Genomic DNA, 16,013 nt, shown 5'->3' on the forward strand with positions numbered 1-16,013 from the left:
GGCGCGAGCAGACGCCGCGCACCTGCAGGGCGGACCCCGCAAGCACGCAAGGCAGATAAATCTTATCAATCATCAATAAATAATTAAAAAAAAATTTCAGTTTTTATATCAAATGTCCATATATACATAAGTCAAAAGAAAAAGTCAATATCTACTAGCTAACTACATCATGATCACTCCATCCTGTAATCCCCATAATCATATGTCATCACCTGCAAAATGTAAATAGTAGGAGTGAGCTAACAGCTCAGTAGGCAACATCATGCAATAAAGTCATCCTATAACATATAATGATACATATGAAAAGCAGTTAAAACTCATAAATTCAAAATCCACACGATAACCCGTAAATCCAATCCGAGACTCAAAATAACTCAACCGCATGACTACGGCCACATCACCCAGTGGCATGGTTACACCGTAGTGCCAATACAACTCTCCGAAGAGCCGCTCCACTGAGCCAATGCCCCACTGTGCCGCACCCCCTGGTGCCAATCTCACGCTCCACCGAGCCGCTCCGAAGAGCAAAAATGCACCCTGTGCCGCCACTATTCTATCACCGGTGGTCGCGGTGTCGGAACTAGTTCCTCAGTACAAGTCGACAGGGCCAACGTATCATCCCATTGGCGGGGCCTAGACTATAGTCACGCGGATTTTAAAAATCAATAATCAACTTTCCAACTCAAGTCATGATCAAACTCCCAATAGTAAAGTACATAACAGTTTATGAAATTAAATATTAATTTCTAATTCTAACACATAATGCCAATAATAAATTAATAGTTTATGAAATTAAATGCTTAATTCTAATTCTAACATATAATGCCAATAATAAATCATACATCAACATATGCATGATACATGTTAAAATTCTACTTTAAAGCAATAGGTCACCTACCTGGGTTCGCTTAAAAATCCCTGCCACAGATATCACGAACCCCTGATTAAACATAAATATTAATTATTTAATTAATTAAGAATCATAATTTAAACTAATTCCAACCCCTTAAGCTCCTAAGTTCATAGATCCAAGAATGGGCCCCCAATATCAAACATAGACCCTAAGAACAAGTAAACTAAATTCCAAAAATCAGAATCCTTTAAACCCAAACCAATTGTGGCCCAACACAGATTAGGCCCAAATGAACCAAACCAGATTACAGGTCCAGATCAGATCTCGGGCCCAAACCAACCCAGCCCACAGATCCAATTAGGTTCAACTCAGCCCAACACAGATTCCCCAACCCAAATTCTTGATTCAGATTCAGACCCTAATCAAAACCCATTCACGGAATAGGTGGAACCGGTTCACAGTTTAGACCCGGTTCAAAGTCTGGTTCACCATTAAGGCACGGCTTTCAAAGCAAGGAAAAACCTAGGCCGAATAAGGAAGAAGAAGAAGAAGGAAGAGAAGAAGAAAGAAGGAAGAGAAGAAGAAGAAGAAGAAGAAGAAGAAGGAGAAGGGAGGAGGGTGGCTGGTGGTTCCGGTCGGCCTTCGGCAGCCGACTGTGGCCCTCGGTGGCGGCGCTCAGTCAGCCGCCGCCGGCCACTCCACTGTCACGGCGACGGAAGGGAAGAAGAAAAGAAAAGAAGAAGGAGAGGAAGAAAGGAAGGAAAGAGAGGAAGACCGGGGCTGGAAGCCCGACCCCCGTTCACCCACCTCCGGCCGAACTCATTTCGGCCGGATTGACCCCGGCCGGCCGCCGTCGGCCGGCCGGATCTCACCAAAACTTCCCCGAAACAGGGGAAGGAAAACCCATTAACAACCCTCATTCCTTTCCCTTTAAATCCGATCTTTCTCACCTCCGGTCGTTGACATAAGGCTTCCTAACGGCGATGGCGGCTCCGGCGATGACGGGTCTCCGGCGACGGCAGCGGCAGCGGCTCTCAAGGAAGGGGAAAGAGGAGGAAAAGATGAGTTTTTTTTTGAGGGATGGGCTCTCAGAGAAGAGAAAGAGAGGGAGAGAGAGAGAGGGAGAGGGATTTGCGGGGAGGGGGAGGGGAATCCGCTGGCCGTTTGGCCAGCGTGTTCATCGTGGGGATGACCATGATGAACAAACTGAAGTCGGCATCCATTGCCGACTTCAGTTCATTGGGCCCAAGGACGGGCCCAATTTCAGATCTTTACACCTCCTTAGGCATCCCACCGCGGAAGCCACCCACCATTGTCCAAGCTTTTTGCGGAGCTTTTCCCTATGAGTCTCCGCCAGAAAAAGTCGCCAAGCCACCTTTGGGACGTCGCTGGAGTTGAGGTAAGAGCCCAAGTTCCTCTTCTTTCCTGTTTCTTCCATCTCAAAGCTGCCATTAGAGGCTCAATTTAAGCCAGCAAGTTGCTGGATTCTGTGGAACAGTGTATCCCCTATTTCTCCCTTTCTTCTTCTTTCTACTGGCTGACCATTGTCGCCGACTGCTGTCACGGCCTCTCGCCGTGATGGGACGCCATTCTCCAGCCACCACCAACGTGGAACACCACCTTATGACCGCCACCATCGTAGATTGAGCTCTTCCCTCCCCTTCCTCTCTTTTAAGAAAGAGAGAGAGACTCCACGGTCTTCTCGCTATTCGATTCTCTCTCTCCTCTCTCCTCTCTCCTCTCTCCTCTCTCTAGTTGATCCAAAGGGAGGGATTCAAGGGGCCCAATGATGGACCTTCTGGACTTCAGTAGAAGGTTCTTGATTTCTGATTTCCACTTCATGATCTTTATTGTGACGTTTGGATTTGATTTTTAAGGGAGAAAACATCTGGGCAAGAAGAAACTGAGCGGGGTACTTTTACCCTGGTTCTTAGATCAAAGAGTGGGTCGCTACACGCTGAGTTGAGGAATGAGAGTTCCTCGACACAATCATTTACATGATTATGGAAGTTTTGCATATAGATATATCTTGATTGTGGATATTTTACACATATAAATATATTTATTATGTATTGATGATTTGATGTTGCATGAATTATGAAGTTACTTAGTTATCTCTGTATGAAACTTTTTAAATGTTGCTTAATTATAGAAATCATATAGAGTGTAAATAAATCAAGAAAACCATGCTTTGACATAATTGTATGATGAGGCATGAGCGACATATGGATTAGTTGGCAATGCAAGAAACATGATGTATGTGTTTGTGTTAGCCTTGGGCTGAAGTGTAGCATTGTGTTCGGCCTAACACGGGCTGGAGCATGGTTGTAACTAGCCCAATGCTAGAAAGTCTACTTCAGATAATGAGCTGCACTTAATCATAGTTGTGACATAATTAAATTGAAATTCATATGATTGTAAGAGTAAAAAAAGGGGAGCATCTCGACTAGCCGGCCACATGTGAAACATGGCGTATCAGTCGTAGGCTAAGATATGATATTGTGGTTGCTGCCCATGGGCAGAAGCATGGCAATATGTTTGGTTTGCCATTGGCTGGAGCGTGGCTGTGACTAGTCTAATACCAAAATCAAATCATAATAATAATTATGTTTAATTATAAGTAAATTAAATTTTGCATAACTATAAGATTAGAGAAAAAGAGGCACCTAGACTAGTCGGTATATGTGAAATATGGTATATGTGATGTCAGCTGTGGATGAGATGCGATATTGTGATTGCCAGCCATGGGCAGAAATATGGTGTGTGTGTTTTGGCCTGTCGTGTGCTGGAGCATGGGCGAGACTATTCCAATGTCAGAATAATAATGTTGTCAATATCTGACCTATGTTAACTAGTTAATGATAAGTGAATAGTTAGAACATCACTGATACCAATCAAATAGCTGAAATAGTAACTAGATAATTTTGTTACTTGTTAATGATGAAACTCTTTTAATGTGAATTGAAATCATTGTTCTATCGGATTTTGCCTTAGAAAATATGAGGCCATGTCACGTGGCCGACCCGGATGATAAATTTGGGGCATGATAAAAGCATGACAGATTAAAATCCATGGGGAAATTAAGCTCAACTTTCTCCCTCCAAACAAAAACCCTTAATATTTTTTTAATAAAAAAGGTTTAATATTGAATTATAATGCCAGAATCTTATGGTAAAAGTCACTATTGTAGGAAAAATACAATCAAGAAATAATGATGCCACAAACTTCTTTTTCCTTTTTGTGCAATTAAATAGAATATCATTCACCAAACAACAATAATCTCTATAATCTACTCAAGCAATTAACAAGCAAAATAATCAAGCAATTCATACACAAGAGGCAACATAATTTTTTGACGTGAAAAGTCCTTCGATATAAAAGAAAAAACTACGGAACCTAGTTCAGCCAAAAACTTTCACTAGTTAGAATAATGAGATTACAATAGATCCTTTCTAGTTCAATTAGAGGCTGCACAAACATCAATAAGATTTAATCTTAGCTTCCACAACAAGAACATTCATTACTAATGAGAGGGATTTTAACAATAGACAGTAAAATAGAGAATAGATATCACCAAGTGTTAATGCTTGAAATAATAAATAAATAAGGCTTTTCCAAGATTCAAATCGTTAAATCTGTAGCTCTCAATGCTGGAAAACAACATATTGAAATTTCAGCCAAATCTGAATAAAATTAACAATCCGATCATCCGACAAAGTAGCATATTTTACTCTGCATCTTTGTTTTTCCGCAGACCCGAAGACTCCCAGTTTTACATAATTACCTCACCCCCAAGCCAGTGGTTTTAAACTACTATTTTATGCTTTTTTTTTAATATCAAATGAGATGGGTCCCACATGAGGAGGGACCACACCAACAAATCTCCCCCTTCCGACTCATGTGGGGGCTTCTACCAAGCCCGCTTTCTCTTTTTAAGCAATAATTTTTTGCATGAGTACGATTTTAGTCATTATATCTGACCCATTATCATCAGTATGGATTTTTTCAGGACACAGTAACTTCATCTCCAAAGCATCCCGAATCTAATGATATCTCATATCAATGTGCTTGGATCTTGAATGAAATGTTGGATTTTTTAAGAGATCGATGACACTTTGACTGTCACAATAAAGCATATATTTCTCTTGTTGTTGGCCCAACTCTTGTTAAAAAATTTCATCCACAAAAGTTCTTTACAAGCTTCTGTAACTGCAATATACTCGGCCTCCATAGTGGACAAAGCAATATATTTTTGTAACTTAGATTGCCATGACACTGCTCCCCTTAAAAAAGTTATCAAGTACTCTGATGTGGACTATTTTAGAATTTATATCACCAATCATATCTGCATTTGTGTACCCATCCAACATAGGTTTACTATTACCAAAACATAAACAGACTCTAGAAGTGCCTCCGGGATACCTGAGAATCTATTTGACAGCTGCCCAATATTCCTTACTAGGGTTAGAAAGAAACCGACTTACAACACTAACTGCATTAGCAATATCCGGCCTTGTGCAAACTATGACATACATCAAACTGCCAATTGCAGATGTATAAAGAATCTTCTTCATTTTTTTTTTATCTTTCTGACTTGTACGAGACACTACTTGGAACTTATTTTGAAGTGACCTGCAAGTGGAGATCCAATTATTTTGGACTTGCTCATGTTGAACCTTTCTAACACTTTTTCGATATATCTCTTTTGAGATAACCAAAGCTTTCCATTCTTTCTGTCACGAGTAATTCTCATGCCAAGGATTTGTTTAACCGGCCCCAAGTCCTTCATGGCAAAAAACTTGCTTAACTCTCTTTTCAAGCTTTCAATCTTCTTAACATCATGGCCAACAATCAACATGTCATCCACATAAAGCAAAAGCATAATAAAATCTTTATCAGAGAATCTCTTCATAAACACACAATGATCAGAAGTCGTTTTACTATACCTATGGTCCATCGTAAATGAATCAAACTTTTTATACCACTGCCGAGGTGTCTGCTTGAGCCCATACAAATTCTTTTTTAATCTACACATGAGATGCTCTTTGCCTCTAAGTATGAACCCTTATAGTTGCTCCATGTAAATTTCCTCCTCTAAGTCACCATGAAGAAAGTTTTTACATCAAGTTGCCAAATCTCCAAATTCATGCTTGCAGATAAACCAAGAATAACTCGGATTAAAGACTTTTTGACCACAGGTGAGAAAATTTTTTGAAAGTCAATATCCTTTTTCTGACCAAAACCTTTCACAAACAACTGTGCTTTGTACCTTGGCTGTGAGCTCTTCTCTTAAGTCTTTAACTTGAACATCCACTTGTTCTTGAGTGCTCTTTTACCCTTAGGTAGTTTTATCAACTCAAATGTGTGGTTCTTATGCAAGAATTTCTTCTGTATGGCTTTTAACCACTCTCTTTTGTTCATGATTTATAGCCTCTTGGTAGCATTCTGGTTCTCCCTCATCAGTGATCGTTATATAGTCATGAGGAGAATATCTCTGGGAAGTTTGGTGCTCTCTAGTAGATCTTCTCAACTGAGGCTCGACTGGTGGTTCTGGCAGGCTTGCTCAACATGCTCGTCCAAGACATCATTGTCAGGTGCGGGCTCATCAACTGTGTTATCATCATCTTCTTGTACATCTTTCCTATTGTCATCATTAATCATGGTTAGAGGCACTAGACCTAGATCGATATAATTTCTACTAACAGACTTTGACTTCTCAATCTTTTCAAAATATTCAATCGTCTAGTATTCTAGAAACACATGTTTGCTTCTGATAACTTTCTTATCAACCGAATCTTATAATCTGTAACCAAACTCTTCATGTGCATAATCTATAAAGATACACTGTTTAGACTTGCCATCAAGCTTGGATCTCTCATCTTTAGGAATGTGATCATATGACACATCGTTCCCAATCTACACTCTTTATGGTACATCATCTTTAAGAGAAACTAAAGGAGAAAGGTAGATCAAATCCACTGCAGTTTTCATTGCTTTACCTCAAAAGGATTTAGACAATTTAGTATGATAGAGCATACTCCGAATTCATTTACAAATAGTACGATTCATTCTCTTAGCAACTCTATTATATTGAGGTGTTTTAGAAATGGTTTTCTTAAGCCTGATGCCATGATCTCGACAATATTTCTCAAATGGACCTCTATATTCACTACAAAATGTTATGCTCGAATACACTTCAGTTGTTTTTTTCATTTTTCTTTCAACATTAGCATGAAAATGCTTGAATACATCGAGCACATGGTCTTTAAATTTTAAAACCAAAGTTTATACTTTTCTAGAATGATCATTAATAAAAGTAACAAAATATAAAGCACCATCAAGAGTTCTAACATGCATATTGCAAAAATCGGTGTGAATTAAATCCAAATTATGTGATCTTCTATATAAAAATATAGCTTTATGTTGTTTGCCAGCTAAACAATGAGTCACAAGTCTTTAAGAGCGTATCTTTAATAGAAAGGAGTTTCTTTTTGGACAGAATGTTAAGTCCCTTCTTACTTATGTGTCCAAGCTGTTTATGCCATAATTCAATGGAGGACTCTTCAACTGCATTCACCTCCCTCTTGCATAATTTTGCTTGTTTTATGTAAAGTGAGCTCGATTTCTTTCTTCTTGCTACTACTAGAGAATCTTTGGTAAGCTTCAATTTTTCTTTACCGAAGTGGTTATGGTAACCTTCATCATCAAGTACTTCAGTAGAGATCAAGTAGAGGCGGATATCTGGAATATGTCTCATATTTTTCAGCAGTAGTTGACATCCAATGCTGGTTTTTTAGCAAATGTCTCCCATGCCCACAATCTTAGTTGCTCCATTTTTCATCTTGACGCTGCCAAAATCACCACTAGCATAGGATGTGAAGAAGTCCCGCCAAAATCTGGAATGTCTTATATTTTTCAGCAGTAGTTGACATCCAATGCCGTTTCTTAGCAAATGTCTCCCATGCCCATAATCTTAGTTACTCCATTTTCCATCTTGACACTGCCGAAATCACCACTAGCGTAGGATGTGAAAGGAAGTCTCGTCGAGAAGTAACATGAAAAGAGGTACCTGAGTTAACAACCCAAGTACAATCCTGACATGTAAGGTTTATATAAGCATCATCACAAATAATATCGACATCACCATCAGATGTAACTGTTGTTGTATCTTTTTTTATTCTTTTCTTTACCTCTTCCCCTTAATTGCTCTCTTTTAACTTTTCTGCACTCTCTTTTCATGTGCCCTCGCTTGCCACAATGAAAACATTTGATCTCTTTTCTGAATTTAGACCTTCCCCTTGACTTATCATGATTTTTAGAAATTTGCAAGATTCTAGTTTTACTCCTCCATCTTTCTTAACCAATGTCTCTGGCTGTATAGTTGTACCATGTTCTCTTTTTTTGGTCTCCTCATTAAGCATACTATCTTTTACCATTCTCAATGTTACTACATTATTAGGAGTTGAATTACTAAGTGACACAAATAGAGTTTTCCAACTATCATGCATTACTAAGTGACACAGATAGAGTTTTCCAACTATCAGGCAAAGAGCTAAACAACAACAATGCTTGCAGCTCATTATCTAACATCAGTTTCATAGCATTTAGCAGTTTTACCACATCCTAAAATCTGTTCAAATGCTCGGCCATTGAACTTTCCTCCTTAAACTTCATATTCACAAGCTTTCTGATCATGAATGTCTTGTTTTGTGCAGTCTTGCGCTTATAAAGAGTCTAATTTTTTCTATAAACTATGGACATTAATCTCCTTAGCAACATGATGAAAAATACTATCATCTATCCACTGTTTGATTAATCCATCTTTCTATTCATTTTATCCTATTTTTGCCGAGTTTTGTCACTTAGTTTGATACTATTTCATTTAATAGGATCATACAAATCTTTGCAAAATTGTAAATCTTCTATTTGGGGCTTCCAAATTAAATAATTGAAAGATGTGAGTTTAACTATATTGTTACTTAAATGCTTTTTCATTTAATCAACACAAGAAAATTCAGCCACTAGCAACCTACTCTGATACCACTTTGTTGAAAAAATGCAATCAAGAAATAATAATGCTGTAAACTTTTTTTCCTCTTCGTTTTCTTTACAAGCAAAATAATTAAGCAATCAACACACAAAGAGGCAACATAATTTTTTTAACATAAAAAATTCTTCAATGTGAAAGAAGAAAAAACCATAAAACCTAGTCAAACAAAAAATTTCCACTATTTAGAATAATGGAATTACAATAGATCTTCTCTAGTTCAACTAGTGGCTGCATAATAAACAGCAAAATAGAAATTAAATCTCACCAAGTGTTGATGCTTAAAATAATCAATAGAGAAGAATTTTTAAAAAACCAAACCGTTCAATTTGTAGCTCTCAATGCCAAAAAGAACATACGAAAATTTTAGCTAAATCTGAATAAAATCAACCATCCGGTCGTTCGACAAAGTAGTATATTTTTTTCTTTTTCTCTATTTTTTTCTTAAACTACCATCTTATGCTTCTTTTTTTTTTTTTAATATCAAATGAGATGGGTCCCTCATGAGGAGGTACGAAACCAACAACCATAACTAAAACTCTGAGGTCTAAGAATGAGCTAATCAGTGCAGCACTCACGAAAGGCAGCAAGAAATAAAATTTGACTCTTAAGATGCGACATTTTTCTGCCAACTAGCAAAAATGATCAATCATTAAAAATGCTGCTTCAGAAAACACATAACAGAGGTACTTGTCAAATAGACATTTTATCCTGACAACAAAAATACATAGACACTTTGCTGATGGTCCCAAAAGAACAACAACATTATATTACCACAAACAAAATAGCCAACTTTATGTAAGAGCCTGTACTAACAGAAGATATATATCGAAGCCACTGGCTCAAAAAAATTAACAAAGCCCACAATTATTTTGACCCAATGGAAAATGATAAAAGAAAGATTGAAGTGAGGCATATAGAATGGCAAATGACTGTGGAGGTATAAGCAGATCAGGCAGATCCCTTGAGCTTCTTTGCAATTATGGCAAAGTATTTTCCCTGATGGAAAGCTTGCTCCAATTCAAGCTCAGTTGGGCATCTTGAACCATCCCCAGCAAATGTTCCAGCCCCATAGGGGCTGCCTCCCTTCACCTTCTCCATCTCAAACATGCCAGCCCCAAAAGTGTATCCAATGGGCACGAAGATCATTCCATGGTGGGTCAGCTGAGTTATGGCTGTTAAACTGCAAAAGAGAAAAGAGTTGATGGGACATAAATTTTTTTTCTTTTCTTCTGTTTTGTGCTCTTCATACGAAGTTCATTATTTTTTAAAATAATGTAGCATAATCTACAGGAAATAATATTATGTCATGACAGTAGCACTGGTTTTACTTCAAATTATTATTGGAGTAAGGCCTGCGAAATTCCATGTGAATAGTGAGTCAGAAATATAGCAACCATCAAGGAGGCCTGTGAGAGCTAAGGACAGATGTAAAAGTGATGCTTTGCCGAGGCTTTTCGAATTTTTATTTTTTTCAAGAATCTTAGACTAGGTTTAAGTTAGATTTTCATATGGTGATGACTTGGGATAACAATAATAAAGAAAAAGGATGGAAATGGTGGAACTGGAAAAGCCCAATATGGTTACAAAATTGTATAGCAATAAGTGGTCCAACAAGAATCATTGTACTGAACTTTAAAGTTGGATTGATCTCATGAAATTTTGAGGCAATATTCATGGTAATGGTGTGACCTTGGCAGCAATACATGGTAAGGCTATCTTTAAGCTGGAGTTTTATGCATTGAGAAATCATATATATTTGGCATATATGGAAGAGTCGGCAAAACATAAGGCTTGAAAAGGATAAGTTGTTGGAGATGAGGGTTGTCAAGGCAATAGGAGTTCATTTCTCCAGAACCATAGTATTGTTTAAGTCCAGAAGATGTCTAGTTCTGAATAACAATCTCTTGAGAATTTCAGGACATGCTGCAATAGTGTAAATAAGCAATTCAAGAAGTCCAGAATGTTCATGATAATAGAGCATCATAATGCTTACGCGGTAGTCTCTTGTCCACCGCCTTGAGATCCAGTGCTGAAGAAGATTCCTGCAGGCTTCCCTGCAAGCTGCTGCATTCGCCAGAGACCTCCAGTTGCATCAAGAAATGCTTTGAACTGTGCTGCCATCATACCAAATCTCGTTGGGAACCCAAATATTAATCCATCAGCCTCAGCAAGTTCATTTGGTGTGATGATTGGTACATCACTCTTAGGTGGTGCACTCATCTTTGCAAGAACCTCTTCAGGAAGTGTTTCAGGTACCTGTACGGTCAAAGTTAGACTAATTAAGAACAAGTTGTTACAAGATTAAAAGAAGCAGCAGCATCACTATGCTTTACTGGGAATGTCTGAAAATTGTAACATGCAGGCTGTGCAATCGCCTTTTCACCCAAAGGATACTCCACCTTATTTACCCAAAAAACTTCTAGTTGCCATTTAGCACTTCAAGTAAAAGAAAGTATCAAAGGATAAATATTACAACTACAGGATTTTTGAGTGCCATTGATTAAGAAAAACCAAACATTGAAAACATATGAATCATCTCTGAAAGAATTGTCCTTAAGACCCATATTTACAGAATAGCATGCCAACTGATACCATGACAGCAGAAAAACAGATACAATATAGCATGAGGGTGGAAGACTGCAGGGATAATTGGGACTACAATGATATACTGTTTTCTTTTAGGAGGAGAAGAGAACAAAAAAACTCTTCTAATTATGTAGCTAAACAAATAATATTATCAATGTATAAAATCAACATTTAGTGGACACAGCAAGCCCATCTCCATTGTGCTGCTAATAGGTTTTGCATCATCTACCATAACTAGAGACAAAGGTTTTACTTGGGAGTCCACAATCATTTAGAAATAAGCTCAAACATAATTCCTGTGCATTTTACCAGACTAAGGGTATTAGATTTCATTTACATACATGTTGAAGGCTACATAGTTCCAGAACTCACATTATGTTTCATAATAGCCAAGATCAACCCAACAACCCAATAAATATAGAAATGTTCCTTAATACCTAACTCCACATACATAGACATATAAATCCACTTTTGTATCTGACCGAAAAAAGAGATTTTTCCAAGCATTGATTTGACAGATAAAGAAATATCGGTCAAAAAGAGCTGGTAAAGTAATGATAACTGCAGATATTTAAAATGTATACGCACTGAAAGTAGATTAGGATGGACTGAAAAGCACAAACCTGCCATAGCTTAGCTTCCACTCCTTCGACAGATGTGGCACCTTTCTTGATCTCCTCTGCCAACTTCTCAACATGACCATACATCGAGTAGTACCTGTACACACATTAAAGGATGGCACCTGTATTTGAATAAGAAATTGTTTCTAAAAGCATTATGATGAGTACATAGCAAGAAAGATAATATGACAGCTTCATTTCATATTTTTAATATACAAAATATAAATTTAAAAACACAATTTGGTAACAGACTGTCATTATTTATTCTGTGGCACCACGGCGTGTCCTTCACCTTCCTTTCCATTAATATCCAAAGTAGAGGCTTAACTATAGAAAGAGAAAATGGAAAATGGGCAGTTGCAGCATGCTCAGAACATATCAACACAAAATATAATTAGTGATAGCAGTATTTAACAAAAAACAAATACACAAAGGGAAGTAGTCACTTAGTGTTGATATAATTAATAAGGCAAAACAGTTCTAAGGCATGAGGCAATCATGTCACCGAATAAACTGAGAAAGGAAGAATGTTACTTCATAATAACAAGCAAAAAAGTAAACCAGAAGTCAAATTAACTGGTTTGTTACGGGTGAGCATCTTGATTAGTTCAGCATTATATAGTATTCTGGGTTCAATGCTGGACTAGTATGCATATATAAAGAAATGTACAGGGACACTCCAGGGGATGATGAAAAAGACAGCAAACCATTGTAGCTCACTCTCAGACTTAATTTGAAAGTGAAAGTAAAAAACATGAGTTTTTGCCTGTCATTCAGAAATTGTCAATCCTAAATTGTATATACACTTGCTGAAATACTTTGCACAGAAATTGCTTCAATGATCTAGTATTCAAAGACGAATGAATATTATTAAATCGGTGAGAGATGGAGAAAGATGAAATTCTTCATGTTAACATTAAGCAAAAAACATATATATCCCTTGCACTATATCATTTTATGATCCATACAATGTGAAGAATAATTAAGACTCGAGCGTCTGCAGGTCTTATTCTATATCGGGCCTTCTAGAAGCCGGTAATTGATAGTTCAAATGGTTTCACTTGCAAAGAATACAAAGAAACAAAAATCAGTTGATGTAACAGAGCTTTTTTTTAACGATAGACAAAAATTGCAAAGGTTAGTTATCTGTCACGCAAAATTTAATATACAACACTGAAGAATAGAATTATATTAAAAAAGTTTCTTATGCTTGTTAATACTTGTCATAACAAGCAGACACAACATGAATAGGAAACTTCTGGTAAGCAATCAACGTCATCGCAATAACGACAAACACAACATGAATAATAACAACCCCTATATAACCAAGGACAACTTCAAAAGGCACATAAAGAATTAAGTCGAAAACTATCCAGAAACTCCACTAATCATACCCACAAACCTACCATGCTGATACGACCTTGAGCTCCAACAAATAACACACAGCCAGACAACTAAATCACATAAAGAGAAAGCTAAAGATTCGACTCTTTCGTTATCTTCTTTTTTCTTTATTGGTTAGTTAGCATAGTTGGTTTCCTCAACAGATGGAGCTGGAATTCATATCAAGAAATCATTAGAAAAATAAAATTGAAACATTTTATAATAACCAAATTTTATTAATTTTCCAGATAATTTGGAGTCAAGCACATGAAGCAGAGCATAGAGAACTAAACCCTAATACTCCAAATGATCTAACTTTCTGCCAAAGACTCAGAAATATTCAATGTCAAAGAATCAGAAATATTCAAGAACAAGAACCACACAAGAAATTTAAAAGGGAGAGAATAAAAATAGCATCAATTTATTCACTCCCAAACTTCAGATCACTACACAATCATCTCGATTAATAATAATTTGAGAACTACAGCTAACGATCAATCAAGAAACGAATGAACGATGAGCAAAAAAACTCGACGAGTTCATCAGTATTCCAATAGGACAATAAAGGGGTAAAAGTCCATTTCCCCACCAAATCTACAAATATGAAGATTTCGTCAAAAAAGGGAAGAAATCAACGCCATAGATTGATTAAATCGAGTTTCCAAGATACTTCCAACCCAAACTAATTCTCCATGAATCACCAGAAAATCTGGGGAAAGAATTCATTAGAAATCAAGAAACGCATAACATAAGAATGGAACCGCAGGAGAAAGAAATTGACACGAAGATAGACCAAGAGGGACATAGAGAATGAATTAGGGGTTCTTGAAACACCTACACTATATAAACCTTGGCCGCCATTAATGGAGATCTTGGAGCTCTACCGCTCTGCTTCGGAAGGAGAAGTTGAGAAGAACCTCCTTTCTTTAATTTATATCTTTCTAGCTTTTGGAAAAGACGACGGAGAGGGTCGGGTATTTATAGACGGAACCCAGCTCGACTGCGCTGACGTCCGTATTATTTAAGTGTTACAGTAGACTTAAACCCTATCTTATTCAGTAATCTCTGATTGGTCTGTTTTTAATAAAAATTAGTAGCCAGCTGCTTTCCTAATGACCACCTTGGCCCTTGATGTCATCCCCATCATCTCCCATCAATGCCGAGAAATTTTTTAAATAAATCCCAACTCTCAATCCTGATTCAAGATTCGTGCTTTGATATGATTATTAAATTAGGTCGCGAAATAGATTAGAAGTTATGTGGAGCTGAAAACCTTGTCGTGAATCTGACGGTCCGGATTCATTTTAGAGGCCCCGAAAGGAGAGCAGGCGGTAAGTTAACCGGGAGGATTTCCGCTTGCATCTAAGTTGGAAAGTTGAAGTGTTCGTTATACCCCCAGTTATGAGAACTATACCCTAAATGTGCGCAGCGGAGCGTACATCTCCCGTGAAGGGGGCTACATTGCGGGAGATCTGATAATTTTAATAAATTCTAATAATTCCTTTTTTCTTGTATCAGCGCTAACAAGGCGGGAAGCTAATCTGAGCCGTTGACTTGTTCGTAATCTGGACTCGGAATCAATAGGATTCTTCTATATCGGCTGATGCTGACCGTCGGATGATGGAGTCTGAATGAAGAAAGTCAAACCCGGGGAGCACGGTCCAGGCTCCATTGGTCACTGAGTTTGATCTACGAGTATATAATTTCTCCACGTGGACATTTGCGGCCCCAGAACTCCCCGGCAGCGTTAATTAAAGAAAGCCTTAAAATTGGTGGTATTTACGTTTCTGGCACTTAAGCCCGCGTATTGGCCAGCGAAGCATGACGAGGGGCAACGCTGGATGCTGGGAGCCCACGCGTTTCTCCAGGCCCCAGGGGACCACGTTAATCTTCGGTAACCTTACATGGCACGTACAAGCATTGAGATTTTCACGCGCGCGCACGCGCACGCGCACACGCAGTCAGAGAAAGAAAAGACTAAACAGAAAAAAAAAAAAAAAAAAACAGAAATCAAGGTTTCAGTGTGGATCCCAGCATTAGGAAATTTTTTTTTATTTCATAAAAATAAGTTTAAAAATCATTATTTTGTTAGATAAATAACTAATAGTATAAAAATAAAATTACCAAAGTTGAGGTCAGAGCCGGCCCGAGGCCGTAGACGATCGCCGCCAATGAAAGACCTCTGGGAGGCTGACCACGAGAAAGCAAAGTGATAAGTGCTTAATAATTTATAATTTAGTTACCTTTCCATAGCACTTATCAATATTTTTAAACTGATAAATACATATTTTACCATGAAATTGAACAAACATTGAAGTAAGTTTAAAATATGGTAATTATTCTCTTAAACTAGATTCTGAACTTGTCTCTCTCTTGTTTGCAATCTTTCATGAAAATTTCATAAAAACATATAAGGAGGAGATTGTGTTGACCCGATTTGGTAACCTGATAGAGTTGTAATCAAGCTAAGCTTATAATTAAATGGGTTTTGGTCCTGATTCGATTGAAAGTTATAATTAAT

The 16,013-nt window shown here is 37.6% G+C and overlaps 1 protein-coding gene across 2 annotated transcripts; it reads right to left on the reverse strand.

The window, feature by feature from the left end:
* Positions 1-9,565: 9,565 nt before the first annotated feature.
* Positions 9,566-14,484, reverse strand: LOC103707166 (putative NAD(P)H dehydrogenase (quinone) FQR1-like 1). 2 transcript variants are annotated; one of them, XM_008791553.6, is made up of 4 exons: positions 14,331-14,484; positions 12,113-12,206; positions 10,897-11,159; positions 9,566-10,083 (listed from the first exon to the last, which is right to left on the reverse strand). In XM_008791553.6, the coding sequence occupies exons 1-4, from the start codon at positions 14,351-14,353 to the stop codon at positions 9,852-9,854; spliced, it is 612 nt and encodes a 203-aa protein (XP_008789775.1). In that variant the 5' UTR covers positions 14,354-14,484; the 3' UTR covers positions 9,566-9,851. The 2 variants fall into 2 exon arrangements, with proteins under 2 accessions (XP_008789775.1, XP_088557098.1); XM_088700972.2 differs by having other exon boundaries at positions 12,113-12,231; positions 14,331-14,445.
* Positions 14,485-16,013: the final 1,529 nt, after the last annotated feature.

This window comes from Phoenix dactylifera, chromosome 1, assembly GCF_051530095.1.
Source record: "Phoenix dactylifera cultivar Ajwa chromosome 1, Ajwa_hap1_PhDact_Kaust_v1.1, whole genome shotgun sequence".
Lineage (NCBI taxonomy): Eukaryota > Viridiplantae > Streptophyta > Magnoliopsida > Arecales > Arecaceae > Phoenix > Phoenix dactylifera.